Source organism: Gossypium hirsutum, chromosome D11 (genome assembly GCF_007990345.1).
Source record: "Gossypium hirsutum isolate 1008001.06 chromosome D11, Gossypium_hirsutum_v2.1, whole genome shotgun sequence".
NCBI lineage: Eukaryota > Viridiplantae > Streptophyta > Magnoliopsida > Malvales > Malvaceae > Gossypium > Gossypium hirsutum.
In genome coordinates, this window is record NC_053447.1 from 3,633,168 (window position 1) to 3,655,750 (window position 22,583).

The window sequence follows — 22,583 nt, forward strand, 5'->3', positions numbered from 1 at the left end:
AATGAATAAATTTTGTAACGTGAATGTTCATTTCACAATTTTTTTGAGTGCCTAAAATGATTTTTTTTAAATTAGGTAATTATCTGTGTAGTTTATTTTTATCAATTGGAGTATATTAAATATTTTTTATTTGAGGTAAATTAGATTATTGGTTTAGGCGGAAGATTTTTGTTGATTTGAAATTTTTGTTAACATCAATTTAGGATTCCAACAACTCAATCCTTTTATTTTTTATTTTAATAAAATGTCGAGATGATTAGTTTTAAACTGAAAAAATAAATGAGCACAAAAGAAATAAAAAAGCCACAAGAAAATAATGCACACAAGATGTTTGAGTAAATGTATTCAAATGTATTCTTTAAATGAAGTGATTACAAATGAAATAGAACTTTATTTATAGTTGAGCTCCTTTACATCTAACGATACAGATTGAGTTAAGTCGATGGCTGAGATTAACGTCTATCTACAAAATAAGAGTGTTAAGATATTTAAATTCTATACAATCTTATCCTTTAGGGATTACAATATTCATCATGGTAACTTTAATTTTACTAGAAAGTTCCACTAAGCCACCAATGCCTCAATTAGATGGGTTTCTCCATATGTTTTACGAATCGGGACAGTTCAAATGGGTCAAAAGAGTCTCATTTAATCAATTGACCTCTATCAGACATTCTATGTGCCTTTGTCACGGGCTTTCATTCGCAGCTCGAGACATAACAAGGTAGTCAATATATCATACCAGTGGATGTATATTTTTATCTCAGTACTAATACGTACTGATACCATCTTGTTTCAGTACATTCTTTCAAGCTTTCGATGTTTTCAAATATTTTTCACGCACATACATACATATATTTATAGTCTAGTTTTAATTTCTTGATAAATTATATATGCATTTAAATATTTTTAAATTTTTAGTTTCATAATAACTTATATATTAAATTGGTGAAAAAATAAATTCTATATTATGTATTCATACAAAGTATTTCAATTACATTCATATAAATATATATACATTTTAAAATTATTAATTTAGGTTCAATAATTTCAGTTAATAACTATTATTTTTAATGTATTTATAGAAAAATTAAAATGGTTAATAGATAAAAAAATAAAAGTTAAATGCGACTTTAATTTTTTTTAAATAATTCTTTGAACTATTTATATCCCTCGTTAACTCTTAAACAGAAGAATAAATGTGCTTTAGCACGCTGGACCTGACGTCAATCCAGAGGCGATTCTAGGGGAGCTGGCATGGGCCCGACCCCCCTAAAATGAAAAATTGTCATTTAGACCCTCTAAATTTTTTTTAAAATTTTAAATTAGTAAAAGCAAAATTATACTTTGGCCCCCACTAAAATTATAAAAATTCGAGTTAATCCTTTAAAAATTATAAAGATACAAACTATAAAAAATTAAAATTTCATTTGGCCCCCTAAAAAATTGTTCTGGCTTCGCCCATGCGTTAATCTACACCGAAAACAATTCCATTACTAACTGAGCTAAGACTCGGTCAACTAATTTATTTTTTTAATTTAATATTATTTTATTTGCAACATTTATTCAATTGGGGATAGATATGTTGAAGGATTGTTTTGTTGTTTCAAATTCCTTGCCTAGTTTGATATTTGGAGGGATAGCAATTATCAAATGATATCGAAATGAGTGAAGACCATAACACCAACTTGTAAACATGATGCTGGGCGACGTGACGCACAAATAGATTCGTTTCGATGCGAATTGAGTACTATTTGACGAAGAAAATATTACGATCCGTACATTCCATGTCCAAACGTCAAGTAGTTGTGGTAAATGCAATGAGTGGTTGGTTCCAATTGGTTAGGTTAAAATACCCTATGCTATATGATTGAAAATTTAAAAAAAAATGGTCAAAAAGGAAAAAGTCTTAAATGTGCAGCCCTTATTAATAAGCTCACATTGCCGAACACACCCAAAGAAAAGTAGCCAGCCAATCAATGAGCCCCAAAAAATAAACATTGACGAAAATTTGGCCTTTTTCTTTTATAGAAGACGAGTCATCCATCCATCATCCTACGTCTCACAGTCCATGCAATGAGCCCCAAAAAATAAACATTGACGAAAATTTGGCCTTTTTCTTTTATAGAAGACGAGTCATCCATCCATCATCCTACGTCTCACAGTCCATGCAACATTGTCTGCAACTGAAAGCCAAAAAAGAAGCTTCCTATCTCTCTCCTGTCTTTTTGACTATCAACATGATTTCTAATAAATAATAATAAAGAAAGATTTTTCATCCACTATCACAACATTGTTTTCATAGAGAAAGAAATAGGGTTGCATCAAAGAAATTGCAGACAGAATTTGTTTACGTCCTCTCTTTTCATCCCTGAAAGCACTACTAAGTATATACCGCGTCTCATCTCTGTCTTTATATATATATATATATATAGAAAGTTTCTTCTTTATATCACCATAAACTTTCTGATTCCAATTCTCTGATTTCAACACTTAACAACGTCAAATAAAGGGAAAAAATGGATTATTACGGATACCCATCTCGTGTTTCTATGTCTTCAATTTCTTTGTTAGGGAATTTCATTGAAAAGGTTAAAGAATGTTGCAATTCCGCCCTTTCTGCCATTATTGGGAACATTTTCTCTGCCATCTTAACCTTCTTCTTTGCGTTGGGTTGGTTTCTTTTCTCTCTTTCCGTTTCATTGTTTCTTCAAAAGCTTTTGGATTTGATTCGTTACCTATTCATATTGGTTTTGCAATAAATTGAATTTTCCCTGTTGTTATAGCTTGAATGAATACGATAGTTCCTCTCTTTTTTATCATTATTTCTTTTAAATTTTGCTTTCCCATTCATAATTTTATGGTAAGTTATATAATTTCGTCGTTTTTATTATATAGAGAATAAATCCAATTATGCTGTTTGATTTCATAGAATTTAACATGTGGAACACTTTACTGCCTGAAGGTAACCATTTTTTCGCTCTAAGTATGGTGAAGATGGAGATTGGTGACATTTGTTTGTGCAGTGGGAACATTGTTAGGGGCCATGACGGGGGCATTGATAGGACAAGAGACGGAGAGTGGGTTCGTTCGAGGCTGCGGTTGGGGCAATATCTGGAGCAGTTTTCTCGATTGAAGTCTTCGAATCTTCTCTCCTCCTTTGGCAATCCGATGAATCCGGGATCGGATGTTTGCTCTACTTGGTGAGCAGTTTTGTTCAGTATTACAGCTTTAGTTGCTACTTGCTAGTTCTTATGATAAATGGAAACCATTCTATTATGCAGATTGATGTGATTGTAAGCCTTCTAAGTGGGAGACTTGTTCGTGAACGAATTGGTCCGGCTATGCTGAGTGCAGTCCAGAGTCAGGTGATATATATTATATATTCACTGCAAGATGATACTAGTTTTTCTGAGCTTCCATCAAAGGGGCAATATGCTTAAGATTTCGGTTTTCGTTCACTAGATGGGTGCTGCTGAGCCTGCAACAACATTCGCGGAGGTCCACAACATCTTCGACACCGGTAGTGCTAAAGGATTGGCCAGACATTTGGTTGAAAAAATCCCGAAGATGATAATCACAAACGGTAACAATGTGAATGCTTCTGGGGAGAAAGTTTCATGCTCAGTTTGCCTTCAGGTCTAGTTTCCACTTAACCCTATTCTCAGAACTAGATGCCATTGATAAAGAGCTTATTTGATTGTCTTTTATGTGTTATATCATGCAGGACTTTCAGCTTGGAGAAACAGTGAGGAACTTGCCACAGTGCCATCACATGTTCCACCAGCCGTGCATAGATAAGTGGCTGCTTAGTCATGGTTCTTGTCCATTGTGTAGAAGGGATATGTAATGTTTTTATTGTAAACTAAACTAAACTAAACAATACGAGTAGAGAAGAGTTGTTTATATTTGATTTATAACATTGTTTACTTGCCGGGGCTTGTGTGTAATCTATTTAGTTCATTAAATTCAAATGTTCGCGTACTCCTGTCTCTGAGTAGTGTCTACATACAGGGATCATATGAACATTTTGCTGAATCAACCCCTTTTTTTAAGGTTTTGATGTAGTTATATAGTAATTGGCGGCTATTATATACATATATATACCTTGCTGCGCCGTGTCCTGCTCTTCCTGTAAATGATCGGTGCAAACAGAGTGGTAGTGCATGAATACAATATGATGAGGGTGTACATATATATAGAAGATACACAAATAATATTACACTTCAGTTCTCAAAGTCAAGAGGTTTCATTCTAGATTGAGATTTGAGACCTCCAGGTTTGTAATTGTAGTAATTTTGGATACGTAAAAGCTCTTATAGATCCAAGGCAAGTCTAAGGCTTTGATTCAAAATTCAGATCCAAATGCATTTGTTAGTATGATTTGTGATCGCTGCTTCTCCTCTGATACGGGGATAGCAGAAATACGGACTTGTTATACATGATGACCTTCACCACTAGGGTAGTTACCTCCACCAGGGGCACTATTCTGTCAAAGCTTAGGGAACACAGGAGCCGCTATCTCTGATGGGCAAATTATTCTAACGAGACAGTCATCACTTGTCACTTGCACACCTTACAACCTGAGTAGTGTTACATCGCCTACCTAACTAGAACCCTTGAAGGGACCAGTTAGCCAATGAGAGACTGCCACGTGCCCCATTTTAACCCCCTCTCATCCTTGAGAGAGACGCACACTACCCTTCCTTTCCAACTTTCTTCTCTCTTAATCCTTCCTCCTACTACTACTCTGTGCTCACTCCACTAACCCTCTTACCTCCAAAATTGTACGGCTCCCCACCCATTAGGATGGACTGACTTTCAATCTCCGCTATAATCTTCTCCACCCCGACTCTTTGTATCAACAAGACTAAAATGATGTATCATTTCTCTCACATATATATTTATAATATATATATGTATGTATGATAATCCATTGCTTGTTCCATCCACTTCATCAATTTATATTTTCCAAATTTGGAGCCTTAAATCTGGACAGTTGGGATCGCATGTTGTGAGTAATTAATTAAAACGTTAATTCAGATCCATCTTTGATCCGATACTCATCCACTGGCTAATGTGGTCCTAAGCGGGGAACTAATCCCGTGTACGAATAGCTTCAGTAACTTATTCCCAGGAATCATGCAGTACTTAAATTTAACATAAAGCAGAAAACAAAGATGAGGGAGGCTGGCATGGCAAGGCCCAAGGCTTTTGAGGAACTCAGAAAGTACGCTTAATTAATTTCTATCTTCAAATTTTATATTGTGGAATCTGATTTGTCTTTCAACACCCGAATCTCATAGGTTCTAGTCAAGGATCTGGGTCCTAGTCAAATTCTACCTCACCTCGTAAGTTAAAAATCAACTGGTTAAGTTGGTGCTAAAATCCTAAGACAACAACATTCTTGTTGCATTAAATTTGTAATAAGATGAGAACCAGAACATGCAAAATTATTAGTTTATTAATAGTACCACATTCCATATCCACGTATAAGTAATTAATCATGGAGGAGAAGGGAGCCTCTCGTAGCAGGTCAGAACCGAGAAGGGTAAAAGGTAGAGGTCCAATGATTGTGGTGCCTTTCTCAGTCTTCCAGATTAGTGGATCAAGTGCTTAAACAGATTTGCCAGAAAACACAGGACGACATTAAGTAAGCTGCAAGCGGATTGATTCGGATTTGGTATTAACTTTTAACATTTTGATCGTGCTTTTTTTGCTGTCTACTTCTATCTTTAGTGAAAGTATTATAAATAAATTAATTTATGTACAATAAATTAGAAAATAAATTAATTTTTTTTGTTAAAAAATTAGTCATTTTACTATTAAAAATTATTATGACCGACAAAATAATTAGACAGTTAAACAAGACATTTCATATATTCTTCAAGTTAATATATAAAAACACAATTTTAAGAATAAAAATAAACAAAATTTTTATAAAAAATATATTTGCTCTTTAAAAGTTAATTTATCTAATTTTTTAATAAAAAAATAATCCAACTTACATCCATGATACTTTAGTGACAACAGAAGCAATGATATTTACCTAGCAATTACCTCACAACACGGCCCACCACGGGCCACAACAAAACCCAGTTTTTAAAATTCAGAACAGAATCCATGACATGACCCATCAGACATCTGGACAACAAAAGGAAATTTTGTCTTTATTCAAGTACCAAGCCACCCTGATTGAATCCTCCCAGCCACAAATATAGCTTTTTTTTCCTTGTAGGACATAGGTTTGGCTTCTTTCATAACTCCTCTCCTACCATGCCTAGGGATATTAAACAGGAAACCCAATGTCTCCGCCTAACCTTTTTGTCTATTTCTAGAACAAATAGCTAGTAAAAAAAAAGGACCCAAAAAGAGGAAATAGATAATTCCACAAGTGCCCATTCCAGTCGGTGCCTACAAAGCTTCAACATAAACTCAAATATTTATTGCAACATGTAACCAACAAGTCTAGGGAGTTCGATTTTCAGGGATGTCGACATAATTTACAAAACCCAAAAACTACAGAATTAGAGCAACCATAATATACAGAAATCAATGCTACAAATGAGAAAGAATCTTTATATTGTTACCTTCGCTGCTGTAGCTTCTTGATTCTTTCCCTTCCCAGATCAAAGGGCTTATATAAACTAAATAGAATCTCTCTCTTAAGTGTTACATTGTACATAGAAAAAAATATACATATCTCTCTTAAAATGTTACATTGTACAAAGAAAAAAATATACATATAATAAATAAATGTTAATTAAAACACTGCACCTTCTCCTTTCTTTGCTTATAACAACTGAAGGCATTACATAAGATAAGAGGACGACTCTGAGCTAGATACAACAGTAGGAGTTGCTAACCTCGTTATCGACTGACATTAAGTAGGGGCACAGGGAGCCAGAGTTTTTGCAGGCAGGTTAACTCCACCTCCTCTGAGGGACAATGAATGGCTATTCGCGGAGCTGGCTTTGCTCACAAGATTTGAATCGAGAAATACAACTACAACCGTGATGTCATCATGGAAGTGCCTGCGTACGCCTCGCTCTATCTTCTTCAAATCTGTGTATCTCATTTCTCTCTTTTTAGCGGCTTCCAGCAAGGCAGCTTTCACAAGCCTCCTAGCACTCCCCTGTGAGAAGAAGAATAAGCACAAGACAATCAATAACGATACTTATTTCCATGCTCCTCGACAAAAACATCACTATTGCAGCAAAAAAAGGGTTATGCATATGAATCCACGACTTTACACCTCTCTTAATACAACAATCCCAATAACACACATGAGAATACAAACAAAATATGTGGGCTTAGTTGCTAACAGCTCCATTCAATTATCTCTAAACCTAGATTGTAAGATAGCACTTACTTTTTGTATTACATTTTCATGCATATATGTCACCATTGAATCAAGGACAAAATTGAACTGAAACTTCTACAGCTAAGGTTCAGCTAATGCAATCAAGTATAATCAGCTGCTGAGGCACTATCACTCCAGTGGTACAAAATGAATGTTCGTCGAGTATTGATGTCACACTGAGTGGAACAACATATAGAAAGTTGAGAAAAATAAAATTAAAGATCTCAAAGCAGACACAACTGAAACTTCAAATTGCAATAGGACAATATTGCTTCAAGTTCACAGGAAGTCTCAACTCACTGAAAGAGTGCGTAGATATGCCCAAATTTCACCAATTCAAACCAAAAACCACAAATCACGCAGTGAATAAGTAGATTATATACTTAATAGTAAAACCACACTAGTTATCCATTAAGAGAAGTATATCTTACATTGCGAGGATGCTTTTGAACTATATCAACTGCATCCTGATTGCTAAGATGTTCCCAGAGACCATCAGAAGCAAATATGATAAACTGATCATAAGGTTGGAGTTCATGCATAGATATTGATGGTTCAGAGCTTAAAATTGGCTTTCTAAAAGTTTCACGTAGCCGAAACCTTTGATATAGAGGCTCCCTGTTGAATTCAGGCTTTTTAAGGTAAACATCACCAATGGATCTAGAAATCTGCAACAAGAAACTTTCGTTAATGTCCTAAGTGAATCTGGACACACAACATCCCAGAATATACACACACACACATTATGCTGATTAATGGAAAATGAACTGAGAAACAAACTGGTTAAAGATATAGCTTAACCAAATGAATGCTGTAAAGTCCAGCTTTTCACATGAACGATTTAAAAATAGAAAAGTTCTGCTTCACTTAGAAGGTTAATTTCTTATACCTTTAGTTCCTTCAATATGTCTATAGCATTTAACAATGTCAAGAAAATATAACTTTCATAGACACCTTTGTATGTCTATTACTAATATCCAATCAAAGAACTTACCTGTATGAGGCCTTTTACTCGCCATACATTATGTTTTAAAACTACAATGTGTGAGTCATCAGGGTGCAAAGAACGCATCTCCTTCCTGACAGACTCTATTCCTACATTATGCTCTGAAGACAGCTGGATGGCTAGAACCTCCCCAGTTGCCTTGACACGCCTTCCCAGCACAGCACGAGAGTCACCAAGGTTAGCAATGTAAAGGGTCCCATTACAAACAACACCCACCAGGCAGCATGATCCCACAGCAGCAATCTGGGGCTTCATAGGCCACTGTTTTGCAACAACAGAGAAAAATCCCTCTTCTGTTGCTTGAAATGCTTTCTTTATGACATCAACAGACATGGATTGCTGCTCCGTGGCAAACCCTGCAAAACGATATTATCAACAGAGTCACCAAGGCACCAACCAGATTCTCAACCTAAAATTTTGGCATAAAATGTACTTGCAGCATGTGTTAAATCGCTACCAACTGTTACTGGTTTCACGTTCTCTTACTCTTTAGATGCTGGAAGAGGTGATCATTGATATAACGCGACGTCTCAGGGCCACCATGACCGTCATATATTCCTACGAAGGTAACTAATGGACCAGACTCGAGAGTGCTCAAGGAGCCAGATTCAATCTGGCTTTGATCCTCAAGCAGATTGTTAGCCTGGACAACGGCCATAGAAAATTCACCATTCAAGTGCTGCCCTATGTCTTTGTACCAAAGAAGCCCATCTTGTCGTCCTGCTGCATCCGAACCACGGTCTGAAGATGTCCGCCAGCAGGCCCTCAGAAAGTTGACCAACCTTGATAACATCCCTCATCTCACCAGGGCCAGCCTCCAATTCCTCCTTAACATCCAAAATTGGATGCAGCAAACCCACCAAAAAAAAAACTTGAATCAATAAACTCCCACCACAGTCCTCTCCTGCACACCAAGAAAACATACACACCTGTTAAATTGAACAAATAATAGCTGACAACTAAACGTCAAATCGATCCCTTGACGAAACACCCCCCCCCCGCAAAAAAAAAAAGATTAGAAAACAAATCTGCCAAAAGTGTAAAATGAGGGGGGGGGGGAGGGGGAATTAAGCTAATACTGCCAGTTAATAAATAAAAACAACAAAAACGACATCAGTTGTGGCCAAAAAGAAAAGCGAATAACAAAACAGGAAAGTCAAATTTACCTTTACATTCCCAAAATTGAACAAAACAATAAAAATTGCACACAAGTAATTGCACAGCCTGAAATACTCAGTAACTAATTAAAATCACTAAATAAAAGAACCATATCGAAAGAAAAAAAACATCAATCACATAATAATAATAAAACTCACAGTAGAATTCAGCTGTTTTATACTGTAGTATTCAGCTACTGAATGATAGCCGGTGAAATCGACGGAGATCTAAACAGAATAGAGCAATACATGTGGGTTTTCAAAGCTTTAGATCTATCTATACATCCATCAAATGAAAACTCCCAGATTCATAGGTTTTTTTATTTCATTTTGGGGCTTCCTTTTTTCCTTTCTTCCCTCTATTTTCTTTGCAAGTAAATACAAGAAGATGAGAGTGGGAGGAATTAAGAATCAGTGTGAAATAGAAAGTATATAAAATGAAACTGGGTGTTCGATCTTTCTCTGTAGACGAAAGGCTTATATAAAAGAAAACGAACAAAGCAAAGCGATGGCTGAATGATGGGCATAGCCAGCAAATGTATACGGGCATCCATGGGCTGCACACACACACATATATATAGGTCACGACAAATCCCCTACTGTTTTTAATTAAATTGCATTTGTTAATTATATAATATATAATTGAATTTTAGCATGTTTTAAAGAAATTTAATATGATATCGTATGCCCATTTATACGTATTTTCCATTGTCATAATGTATTCATTATTTTTTATCGATATAATATATCCATATCCCCAATCCAGGTGACAGATAGGTGTCCAACTCTTTTGAAAGCAAAGCCACCGTGTGCATCCATTTTAATAGCCAAGTGGCAAACGTTGTGTGGATTAATATTATTTGTGATGTTCATATACGAAAAATGACAATAAATAATACTCACACGTGTGCTACTGCTGCTTAGAATCTGAACAGCTTAATTATCAGATTACTCTTTCTGATTAATTGGAGTATCAATGTGTTTTGGTATAAAGATCATTACCGTTAATTGATTTTATTTTATTGTTTTAACTGAAAGCCTCTCCAAACATTTAGGTGAAGCTGAAGGGGATGGCAGTTTGACCAAAATTGTAGACTTTTTTCATCACTTTGCTTTAATGCATAAAAGCTGATCCTTGAAACCCCTATTTTGTTCGGATCAAACTTTGCCTAAAAACTTGAAAACGAAAGACTTGGTATCCAAGTCTCCCAATTCAAAGGATTCAATAACATGCTATGGATATAGAAGAATTCAAACAAGAAAGAGTGACCATATCTAATGCAAAAGTACAAAAAGAAAACTGGCATATGCATCAATAATAGAATACCAAGAGTGAGACTAACGAGTAACACTTGACAAGCCATTTTCCAATCATTTTCAGCATACGATCTTACTGAACTTGAGCTTGTACTTGAAGGCATAGTTCATTTGTGCTACAAGGAGTAATATAAATCGACAAATGTGTAGGTGAATTAAACATAATCATCTAGCTCCAGAGGAAGAAGTTTCCTGCAGCAGTCAAGTAAGAATGCACATAAATATGGCTGCTTAACAAAACTTATGCATGCTAATCTAATGTTTCCCAATTACCTCAATTTGCTCGTGGTTCAATATGATTTCTGCCAATTGAATGTTTCCACTAAGCCTAGCTGCCTTATCGGATGGTAATAACGAAAAACCATCAAGAAGCTTCACACACTTGAGTCCCCATTTGACCATTAGGAACTCAATAAGATGATGGCCGCTGCAAGATTATTAGTCATAGTCAGTAGAAACAACTAAAGAACTTGACTTTGGAAAACAAGACAACAGTCGCCATCATAATTCTGATTGAATCCTAGAAAATCCGGACCAGAATATATCAGAATACAAACGAGACCGAGGAGAGAACTAGTACCTTCGATTATGATAAGTTGTTATGAAAACCGAGCCTGGATTACTTTGGAGCAGAAATGTTACAGTTGCAAAGAGGTCATCAAAGGCTTACCAACACAAGTCCGTCACCGTTTTGTTTCAGCATAAATCAAAGGAACTAGAATATCGTAAAGTAGTTTTATACCTCGCGCATCGTAAAGAACATCAGCCCCAAGAATAATTTTCGGGTGTAAACTAAATATGGATGCATCCCAAACTCCCCATGTCAATCCTAATACCTAAAAACAAAACTTAAATCCATGAAAAGCAATTCATAAGTACACCAGGCTGATATAAAGTAACAGAATATCCAAGCAATCAACATAAACCTTACTTCACATTTCAGATTATTTAGTTCACAGACTCCTCTCATGTTCTCAAGCACCTGTATTTACATCAAACAATACATGTACATACTTCAGTGGCTCAATATCAAAAAGTAAAATATTAGTTGCAGTCATAATAATTCAGTTTAAGCAAAAGCAAATTTTAGGCTGATAAAAGGATTTATAATCAACATTAATTTCTACTAGTGTTCCAAATTTTGGATAAAATTATCAATTTTCAACGCAGGGATACTATATTTACAAGTAAAAGTAAGTAAATACTACCTCCAATCTATTTGCATCGTCGGTAAGGGTGACATTGGAGCCAACTTTGGCAGCTACCAATCCAGGTAAGCAAGTTCCTGCACCGAGCTGCAAAAAAACAAACATAAAAGTTCTCGAGATACCAAAGCGAAAATTCGAATTTATTATAAGAAATACCTCGACTACATTATTCCCGGAAAAGCGCAGTTTGTGTTGCCAAACATACTCGGCCAGTACGATACTACAAGGCCAAACGAATAAGCCATAGTCTTCTTTCATGTTCTGCTCATCGTAAAAAAAAAATTATACCCTAGTCCTTAAAGCTTCTACTCTTTTTTTTTTTTTCCTTTCATAGAGTTTTGTGAAAAAATTACTACCTCAACTATCGATATGGAGAAGGCGGTTTTCTCAGAGTCGCCGTAAAAATGACGCGATATCGTCTTCATTAGTTGATTGGCCACGAATCTGTGTCTCTGCTGCCGTCGTCGTTTCCTCCGATATCGCCGCCGATTATATCTTTCTTCGTATTATACTCCGTACATTTGAAATTTTAATGTAATATTGTGTAATTTTACTAATGCGCTGCGTTTAACTAATCAGCGTGAGAATCTAGAAGCTGTAAACGGCAGAGATTAACGCACTAGACGAAAGAAGGAACCTCACAGATCTGTGGACACGTTGCACCCATAGTAAAATAGTTGCTTGGGCATTTTATTGGCCCTACCTTGCTTCCTTGGAATTAATGCTGAATATCTCTCAATTTCGGCATGAAATAAATTAATCCCTCTAAATATTTGATTTTATCTATTTCGAAAGTGATTAAGTCGCTTTTGAAAATTTACGAAAAACAAAGCTTTTATCTATTAAAAACGACTCATACAAAGAGCAATCATGTATTTTTTAAAAAGCATAATGATAATTTTAATTAACCGACTTTATTTTTTTATCAATTTAATCCTTAATTATTTTTAGTAAAACTTAATCATTATTTTTTTAAATAGTCAATTTCTTTTTTTTAAGAAAGTGTTAACTAAAATTATTTTTTAATGATATTAGTATGGCAATTTATGTGGCAATGATACTATTTATTTTATATGTTACAATAATAAAATTTTAAAAATTATAAAAATATTTAAAAATTAAAATTCAAAAAATTATAAAAAGATTATAATTTTAAAAAAAATGTATGATGTAAATGTGAATTGCCACACGGGCTGCTATGTTTAAAATTTTAACATTTTAATTAGTACTTTCGTTAAAAATAATAATTAAATGATTTTTGAATGATTAATGATCAAATTATACTTTTTGTTTAAGATTGAATATCAAATTTAGCTCGTAAAATAATAAAAGTGAAATTAAAATGTAAACATTAAAAAGCTAAAATTCTCATCATATTTTTTTATAAAAATATTTAAATATATCAAAATGATTGGAAAAAGGTTTCAATCAACAATTTTTAAGTTAAAACTCCACCAAATGTCTATTTGGACAACATGGAATAATTGAATGAAAGTATAATTATTAGAATAGTAATTACACTTTTTTGTAATTGTAATTCCTTAGACCCGTTTGACTAATAAAGTACAAATTTTAACTACACATAAATAATTTATATTTTTTAAAAATATTAGTTTAATAAAAATAATTTCTAAGTAACAAAATTTAAATCAAATAATCATATGTATTATGTTAGTTTAAAAAAGTAGCTGATAACACAATTACTGATAAAAATAGCAAGAAAAATAAATATCGTATGCAATTTTATCTAATTGTTCTAATGCATATTTGTTCGATTATTTCCTTTGCAATATTTAACGTATGCTCCTTATTATCATTTGTTGGTCATTAACCGAGACCATCATCATCCGAATTTGAATTTGCTTCATTAAGATTATCAATATTTTATTCTTCCATACACTTTACGAAGTATGAACATTTCAATTCCACCTATAATTGATCTGATGAAATATTCAACATGCTAGTATGATTCAACGTTTTCTTGTGCTATGCTGATGTGATATTGTTAATATGAAAAATGTTCTTTTAGAATAAAAAAAACCTTATATAATATTCTTCTTCCCTTGCTTTGTTTTTGCTCCTCTGTTTCTTTCTCTATGTCTATTTATTTTATTTCTTTGTTTTATTATTATATAATATAATATATATAATATATATACTTAAACATTAAGATATAATATTATAATATTATAATATATATTTTAACTTTATTCTTTTTATTTTTTCTTTAATCTATAATTCAATTTTTATCCTATATATAATTTAGTCATTATACCTAATTACTTTTAATTCAAGTAAATTCAATTAATCGAAACCTAATTAACTACACAACTAGGAGTTCGATTTACAGGAACGGAGCCCCAGGAATGTGCTTTTTTTAATTTGATCATTTTTAATTAATTAACAATCGAAACGTTAAAATTTTTTAAGGAAACTTTAATACCACCTTAATGACACTCTGTAAATATTTATAAAAATATTTACGACTCAGTTTATAAAAACAAGGTCCCAATACCTTATTTTATAAAACCACTTGAACTTAATAAGTCACTTATATAACATAAATTATCAAATCAAAAACCTTTTTAAAAATCACATTTGACTCATAAATATTAAATAATAATATTTACGAACTTACTTGTCGGATTTGGTGGCCCCGAAACCACTGTTTTCGATACCACTGAAAAACGAGCTGTTACATAATTTATATACTTTAAATTTCGACATAATTTGGTTCCTCTACTTCTATAATGTTAATTAGTCTAAATAGTTAGTATTATTAACTATTTTAATAAAAATGATGACATCAAATTTTCACAACAAAACTATTCCAACAAAAAAAATATTATTTTATCATGACGATTTCAAATGAGTGTTTTTAGAGGAAATTTCTAATTAGTATTTTCAATGTTATTTTTATTTTCATATGTAAGGATGAGCATTCGATAAAATTGAGTGAAAAAATTCTAGTTAATTAAGTTGACGAGTTCTATTTTATCATCTTAATTCTATTTAAATTTTTATTAATCGAGTTGAGTGAAATGAAATTCGAATTGAGTCGAATAATTAATTAACTTATTTAGATCCCGAAATTAATATTTTAGAAAATTTTTAAAAATTTAGCTTTCTTTATACATTCTTTAGAATTTTTTTAAAAAAATATAAATTTTAGAATTTTTTATAAATATTTTGAATTTTATTTTTTTGAGAAAGACCAGTTTGCTCATTTTCAAAATTGACAAGTGTAACAGCCCAATTTTCAGTAGTGTCAGAACAGTGATTTGAGATCACTAAATTCGATGAAGAAGTTAGAAATATTTTTGAATTAGTGAATTTTGTGATTTAAAAGAAATTATTAGGTAAATTGGGTCGAAAACGAGGTATCGAGACCTCGATATTATAAACTGAGCCGTAAATATTTTTATAAATATTTACGGAGTGTCAATAGGATAATATTAAAGTTTCGTTAAGAAATTTTAATGTTTCGATAGTTAATTATGAAAAAGGATTAAATTGCAATAGGGATAAAAGTTTAATTATAGATTAAAGAAAAGTTAAAAGGACCAAATAGGCAATTATGCCTTTTTCCAAAGTTGAGGCGGCATAAGTATAAAAATCTGAGATTTTTATGTGTTAAAAAAATATTATATTATAGTAATGATTATGTTTTTATATTATATTATCATTAATATATTATATTATATTATATATATACATAAAACAAAAGAAAGAATAGAAAAAAGAAAGAAAAGAAACAGAATAGAAGAGACGAAACAGAGAAAGAAACAGAGAGCAAAACGGGCAGAGAAGGAAGGAAAGAAAGAAAGAAAGAAAGAAAAAGAAAAAGGGAAATTTAAGGTTTTAAGGTTCCAAGCTCAATTGGTAAGTCAAATTAAGTCTTTTTCTTATAATTTTTGAGTTTTTGGAATCCTAGAGATAAATACTACTTGATTTATGTTGATATTCTGAAAGTTAGTAGATTGTTAGACATGAGTTATGTTGAATTAATTGATGAACTAGAGGTTAAAATGATTGAATTTTAAGTTAGAAGTTAGTAAAAGATTGATTTGTAAAATAAAATATAAGTTTTGAATTGATAGGGATTAAATTGAAAGAATCCCGAAATTAGGGATTTATGGGGAAATTGAAGAATTAAACTGAGTTTATAGTAAGAATTAAGAGAGAATATAGAGTTAGAATGCAAAAATAAAATTAGTATTGATAAGGGATTAAATTAGAATTTGATGTTGCCATAGAAGAAAAAAAAAATGTTCAGAATGTTATAAAACATAAGAATAAGAGATGAAGTTTAATTTCCGAGCCTTGGGGCAAAATTGTAATTTTCAAAAAGTTAGAGTCGAGGGCTATTTTAATAAATTTGAATATTAAATAAGTTAAATTTGCTATTATAGATCAAGAAGAACGAAATTCGGGAGTAGATCGGGGAAAAGAAAAAGTAAAGGACTAAATTGTAAAGTTTAGTCACATTTTGTATCAAGGTAAGTTTACAGTAAATAAATGCAATATTCTTTTATTTTACATTATTATTGTCAATTTCCAGCATTTATATATTTATGTTATGAAAATATTTAAAGTCGAATTTAAGGTGAAGTGACAGAGGAAAAGTGTTAGAAAGCCCCGGTTGAACCCTAGGAATGTTAGGATATTAGGGTTGACAGGACAGAACAGAAATGAGCCATGTAAGTCCATATTAGAAATATGGCTTTGGAGACAGGATTGAGCCATGTAAGTCCATATTATATATGGCATTGGAGACAGGAATAATTCATGTAAGTCCATGTCAAAGACATGGCATTGGCAGGGTATTGATAGACAAGAATGACCCTAGTATCCTTAGTATTCCGAGTGGTTCAACGGGTCAGAATACGAGTTAAATTACAGTGAATTAACAGCAAAGGAAAAGTAGATTATAATTATGAAAACGGAAAGGTCAGGTAAGAAAGAAGGTAAGGGAATAAAGAAGAAGATAGAAATTGAGAAGTAAAGAAATTTATGATGTTAGATGATATTATGCATAATTATCCATTATGTTGAATGTTGTGATTTATTTGCTTGTAAGCTTACTAAGCCTAGTGCTTAATCTCTTTATTTCTTCTTCTTATAGTACTTATCTAGCCACTCGGGGATCGAAGGAAACGTCGGAGGCCGATCACACTATCAAAGAAATAACTCGGTATAATTAGACGTTTTGTTTTGTGTATGGCATGTATAGAAACTTAGCTACTTTTGGTATAATATGAACAATGAGTGATGTGTAAGTAGTTAATGATGTATGGTTATTAAAATGATTAAGGATGAAGGTGTTTGTTGTTATGAAAGATTAGGTGATAAATTATGCATGGAAATCATAAAAGGATAAAATTTTGCAAAGAAACAGAATTCAGGCAGCACAGTGACGTGAATTTGAAAAATCACCCAAGATAGTATAAAATGAATTAGAGGGTGAATGATATATGAAATTAAATCTTGTTGAGTCTATTTTCATGGAAAAATAACGGTGTAGGAAAAAGAAATTTATATTTTAAGATATGTGAATTTTAGTAAGATAGGGTCAGAACTGTTTTTGGAGTCTCCTAATCTGAGTTTAGAAAATAATTACAAATTGTACAAAAATGGTTATGAGTTGAAATTTACATGCTTAGATTCCTTAATGAGTCTATTTTCTATAGAAACAAGTAAGAACTTCATATGAAAATCCTATAGCGAGAAAACTTATTTTTAGTGACTAGAGGTCAGGGCAGTCTGGTGGTGACACAGGGGAGACTTTAACTAATAAACTGTACTAATTTGCTGAATAAAAAATTCTAAAAATTTTATGGTGAGTAGATATATGAGTCTAGTTTCAGGGAAAATTTACGGGATTAAATTTTGAGTTCTTTAGCTCAAGTTATAATTAATTTAGTAACTGCTGCGCGATTAGACAGATTTGCTGCGAATAATGAAATAAATTTTCAAACCTAGTTTTTATGCTCCGAACTGGTAAGATAAGCCAAGTAATGCCTCGTGCTCGACTCCAGAAACGGTCTCGGGTAAGGGGTGTTACATTTTATTGGTATCAGAGCAGGTTTAGTCGGTTCTCGGAACAGTTAGTGTGAGAAAAAGTCTAGCTATACATGCCATACTTGTATTTTGATAGTGTGACGACTCCTGACAATTTTTTTTTAATAAACATTTTATTTTATAGTAATGGATCCCGGGCGAGCTGGTGATGATGATGTAGAAAGTAATGCGCCTGCTTCCACAGAAGGGGCAGCGCCATCTGAGAATAGGCCAGTAATAGTTGATCAGGGAGGAGTGACTCGAGAAGCTCTCTTCCGAGCTTTGAATGATTTGTTTGCCGAGTTCGTTCGTACGAATCCGGCAGTTAGACCTCCAGCCCCTCATGATTCTCAGGCTACCCATGCAGCTCAAGCTTCCCCAGTCACAGGTACAGTGGTAAGAGAAAAGCCACCAGTTGATAGAATCAGGAAACAAGGGGCAGAAGAGTTCCGAGCAACAAAAGATGATGATGCAGAAAGAGCAGAATTTTGGTTAGAGAATACTATCAGAGTCTTTGACGAATTATCTTGTACACCCGAGGAGTGTATGAAATGTGTAGTATCACTTCTTAGAGACTCAGCCTACTACTGGTGGAAGACACTTGTATCAGTTGTACCGAAAGAGAGGGTCACTTGGGATTTCTTTCAGGAAGAATTTCGTAAAAAGTACATCAGTCAGAGGTTTATTGACCAGAAAAGAAAGGAATTCCTGGAATTGAAATAAGGCAATATGACGGTGACCGATTATGAGCGTGAATTTGTCAGGCTCAGTAAATATGCTCAAGAATGTGTGTCCACAGAGGCTATCATGTGTAAAAGGTTGAGGATGGGTTAAATGATGATATCCGACTGTCAGTGGGTGTCCTAGAAATAAAAGAGTTCGTTATTTTAGTTGAGAGAGCCTGTAAGGCAGAGGAGCTATTAAAAAGAAAAGGCAAAGTTGAGACAGAGACACAAGATACAAAGAAGAGACAGATGAGCAGATCATTTCAGGCTACATCCAAGAGGCCCAAAGAGTTTTCTACCAGATTTAGCTTTTCGGCAGGGCAATCTAGTCAGAATAGAGGTAGCAAATTTAAGGATCCGAAGGCTCAGACCACATCGACTACGAGTGTAGGTAATGTCAGACAGGGTAGATCAGGGTGTCCACGGTGTGGTAGACTTCATTATGGTCCTTGTCGGGCAGGCGAAAATGTTTGCTATAAATGTGGTGCTCCAGATCATTTTGTACGAGAATGTCCAGAAGTGGCTAGCCGAGAGGTAACACAGAGTGCTAGATTCGGAAATGCTCCTACTAGAGGCAGATCACCGAGGCAACTAGGAGTAGGAGCAAGTAACAGAGGTACCTCTGGAGATTCAATTGTGAGACCAGATGTTAGAGCCCCTGCAAGGACTTATGCTATTCGTGCACGCGAAGAGGCATCCTCCCCCGATGTGATTACGGGTACATTTTCTTTACATGATATTAATGTCATTGCTCTGATTGATCCGGGTTCGACTCATTCTTATGTTTGTATGAAATTGATGCCTATTATAAGTATGCCTATAGAATCTACAAAATTTGTGATTAAAGTATCGAATCCATTAGGCAAGCATGTATTAGTAGATAAAGTATGTAGAAATTGTCCTTTAATGATTAGAGGCTACTGTTTTCCGGCCGATCTCATGCTATTGCCATTTGATGAGTTTGATGTGATTCTTGGTATGGTGAAAGGTGCCGGATATTTACCGATCATAAAAGCTTGAAATACTTGATGACTCAAAAAGACTTGAATTTGAGGCAAAGAAGATGGTTAGAATTGCTTAAAGATTATGAGTTAGTGGTTGATTATCACCCAGGTAAGGCAAATGTAGTTGCTGACGCTTTAAGCAGGAAACTTTTATTTACATTGCAAGCTTTGAATACCAATTTAGCCATGTTAGATGATAGTTCTATTTTAGCTGAATTTAGAGCTAAACCGGTATTTCTTGAAGAGATTTGTGAAGCTGAGAAAGATGATAATGAGTTACAAGCTAAAAGAGTTCAATGTGAGTCAGGCATAGAATCAGATTTCTGGATTGGTTCTGATGGTTGTTTGATGTTTAGAGACAGAATTTGTGTACCAAAGAATGATGAGCTTATTCGAAAGATTTTACAGGAAGCACATAACAGTTCTTTATCTATTCATCCAGGCAGTACAAAAATGTATAATGATTTGAAGAAATTGTATTGGTGGGTAGGAATGAAAAGAGATATTTCAGAGTTTGTTTCTAGATGCTTGATTTGTCAATAGGTAAAGGCCGAACATCAGGTACCCTCAGGATTATTGCAACCTGTGCTAGTTCCGGAATGGAAATGGGACAGAGTTACTATGGATTTTGTGACAGGATTGCCGTTAACACTGAAAAAGAAAGATGCAGTATGGGTTGTGATTGATAAGCTAACTAAGTCGGCTCATTTTATCCCAATCCGTATGGATTATTCACTTGACAAGTTGGCCGAGTTATACATTTCAGAGATAGTTAGACTACATGGAGTGCATTATTGATGTTGAAGTATTGTTCTATCTATATGGTTGGAACGTCAGTTCTATTATGGCATTATGGTTTTTAATCTATCTGATGGTTGTGGCTTCGGTATAGTTTAAGCTTCGATGTTAATGATTGAAATATTTTTATTATATATAATTCCTTTCTAGTTTTCGTGAAAGGGGTTGACATCGGCAAAAGTGTAGATGGAGGAAGATTGAGCTCAAACTTGTATTTTGGTTTTCACTTCTCAGGTAATTCTGAAATTATGTCAACAAGTCAATAATGGAATGTCAAAATTCGTTTGAGTTAAATGCTATTTGTGGAAATTTTCGATTGGTGTTCCGAGAGGATTATGATATATGGTATATCTGGATTGTTTTGACAACAATAAGATTGGATTATTCTGAAATGTTATTATCTGATAGATAAAATCGACTCAGTTGTTTTAATCAGAGTGGGTTATTCATTGAAAAGTTAATTGAGTTATAATCAGTGATGGAATCAGTACATCTTGGGTCTCCACAATGGGTTTAAATTATCTGTTTTCTTATCGCTGGATGGGTTTCCAAGATCTTCGTTCAAAGGTATTAAATAAGATAATTCGGGTTTCTCAGTTATGTTTCGACAGACAATTACTGGACATTTCTTGGTAGTCATACTACTAGTGAAAAAGTGATGGCAAGAAAACATCAGAGCTGCTCAGTTAAGTTCAGGCATAGTATCAATTTCTAAAATGAGTTTTGGTATGAGTTCGGAAGTGATATGAGTTATGATTAATTTTTATGGACTTCGATTGAAAGGGGTGAAGAAAGATTTGACTTAATAGCTTGTATCAGGTGAGAAATTTCGAGGACGAAATTTTTTTTAAGGGGGGGAGAGTTGTAACAGCCCAATTTTCAGTAGTGTCAGAACAGTGATTTGAGATCACTAAATTCGATGAAGAAGTTAGAAATATTTTTGAATTAGTGAATTTTGTGATTTAAAAGAAATTATTAGGTAAATTGGGTCGAAAACGAGGTATCGAGACCTCGATATTATAAACTGAGCCGTAAATATTTTTATAAATATTTACGGAGTGTCAATAGGATAATATTAAAGTTTCGTTAAGAAATTTTAATGTTTCGATAGTTAATTATGAAAAAGGATTAAATTGCAATAGGGATAAAAGTTTAATTATAGATTAAAGAAAAGTTAAAAGGACCAAATAGGCAATTATGCCTTTTTCCAAAGTTGAGGCGGCATAAGTATAAAAATCTGAGATTTTTATGTGTTAAAAAAATATTATATTATAGTAATGATTATGTTTTTATATTATATTATCATTAATATATTATATTATATTATATATATACATAAAACAAAAGAAAGAATAGAAAAAAAGAAAGAAAAGAAACAGAATAGAAGAGACGAAACAGAGAAAGAAACAGAGAGCAAAACGGGCAGAGAAGGAAGGAAAGAAAGAAAGAAAGAAAGAAAAAGAAAAAGGGAAATTTAAGGTTTTAAGGTTCCAAGCTCAATTGGTAAGTCAAATTAAGTCTTTTTCTTATAATTTTTGAGTTTTTGGAATCCTAGAGATAAATACTACTTGATTTATGTTGATATTCTGAAAGTTAGTAGATTGTTAGACATGAGTTATGTTGAATTAATTGATGAACTAGAGGTTAAAATGATTGAATTTTAAGTTAGAAGTTAGTAAAAGATTGATTTGTAAAATAAAATATAAGTTTTGAATTGATAGGGATTAAATTGAAAGAATCCCGAAATTAGGGATTTATGGGGAAATTGAAGAATTAAACTGAGTTTATAGTAAGAATTAAGAGAGAATATAGAGTTAGAATGCAAAAATAAAATTAGTATTGATAAGGGATTAAATTAGAATTTGATGTTGCCATAGAAGAAAAAAAAATGTTCAGAATGTTATAAAACATAAGAATAAGAGATGAAGTTTAATTTCCGAGCCTT

General features: G+C 33.3%; 2 protein-coding genes and 1 pseudogene across 7 annotated transcripts; 1 reads left to right on the forward strand and 2 right to left on the reverse strand.

Annotated features, from left to right (window-relative positions):
* Positions 1 to 2,180: 2,180 nt before the first annotated feature.
* LOC107911247 (NEP1-interacting protein 1-like) lies at positions 2,181 to 4,171 on the forward strand (annotated as a pseudogene).
* Positions 4,172 to 6,426: 2,255 nt separating this feature from the next.
* On the reverse strand, positions 6,427 to 10,075 carry LOC107912039 (probable protein phosphatase 2C 60). 3 transcript variants are annotated; one of them, XM_041105554.1, is made up of 6 exons: positions 9,686 to 10,075; positions 9,536 to 9,593; positions 8,856 to 9,273; positions 8,358 to 8,725; positions 7,795 to 8,031; positions 6,427 to 7,135 (listed from the first exon to the last, which is right to left on the reverse strand). In XM_041105554.1, exons 3-6 carry the CDS (start codon positions 9,160 to 9,162, stop codon positions 6,884 to 6,886), a joined length of 1,164 nt encoding a protein of 387 aa, XP_040961488.1. In that variant the 5' UTR covers positions 9,163 to 9,273; positions 9,536 to 9,593; positions 9,686 to 10,075; the 3' UTR covers positions 6,427 to 6,883. The 3 variants fall into 3 exon arrangements, with proteins under 3 accessions (XP_040961488.1, XP_016695565.1, XP_016695564.1); XM_016840076.2 differs by having other exon boundaries at positions 8,856 to 9,609; XM_016840075.2 differs by lacking the exon at positions 9,536 to 9,593 and having other exon boundaries at positions 9,686 to 10,074.
* A 693-nt stretch (positions 10,076 to 10,768) lies between these two features.
* Positions 10,769 to 12,657, reverse strand: LOC107912040 (methyltransferase-like protein 23). Of its 4 annotated transcripts, XM_016840080.2 has the most exons (8): positions 12,408 to 12,649; positions 12,208 to 12,312; positions 12,052 to 12,138; positions 11,775 to 11,825; positions 11,586 to 11,679; positions 11,424 to 11,508; positions 11,117 to 11,270; positions 10,769 to 11,035 (listed from the first exon to the last, which is right to left on the reverse strand). In XM_016840080.2, the coding sequence occupies exons 1-8, from the start codon at positions 12,474 to 12,476 to the stop codon at positions 11,009 to 11,011; spliced, it is 672 nt and encodes a 223-aa protein (XP_016695569.2). In that variant the 5' UTR covers positions 12,477 to 12,649; the 3' UTR covers positions 10,769 to 11,008. The 4 variants fall into 4 exon arrangements, 3 of the variants coding, with proteins under 3 accessions (XP_016695569.2, XP_040961490.1, XP_040961489.1); XR_005920932.1 differs by lacking the exons at positions 10,769 to 11,035; positions 11,117 to 11,270 and having other exon boundaries at positions 11,491 to 11,508; positions 11,586 to 11,691; positions 12,408 to 12,655; XM_041105556.1 differs by lacking the exons at positions 10,769 to 11,035; positions 11,117 to 11,270 and having other exon boundaries at positions 11,503 to 11,679; positions 11,770 to 11,825; positions 12,408 to 12,657.
* Between the last annotated feature and the right edge of the window lie 9,926 nt (positions 12,658 to 22,583).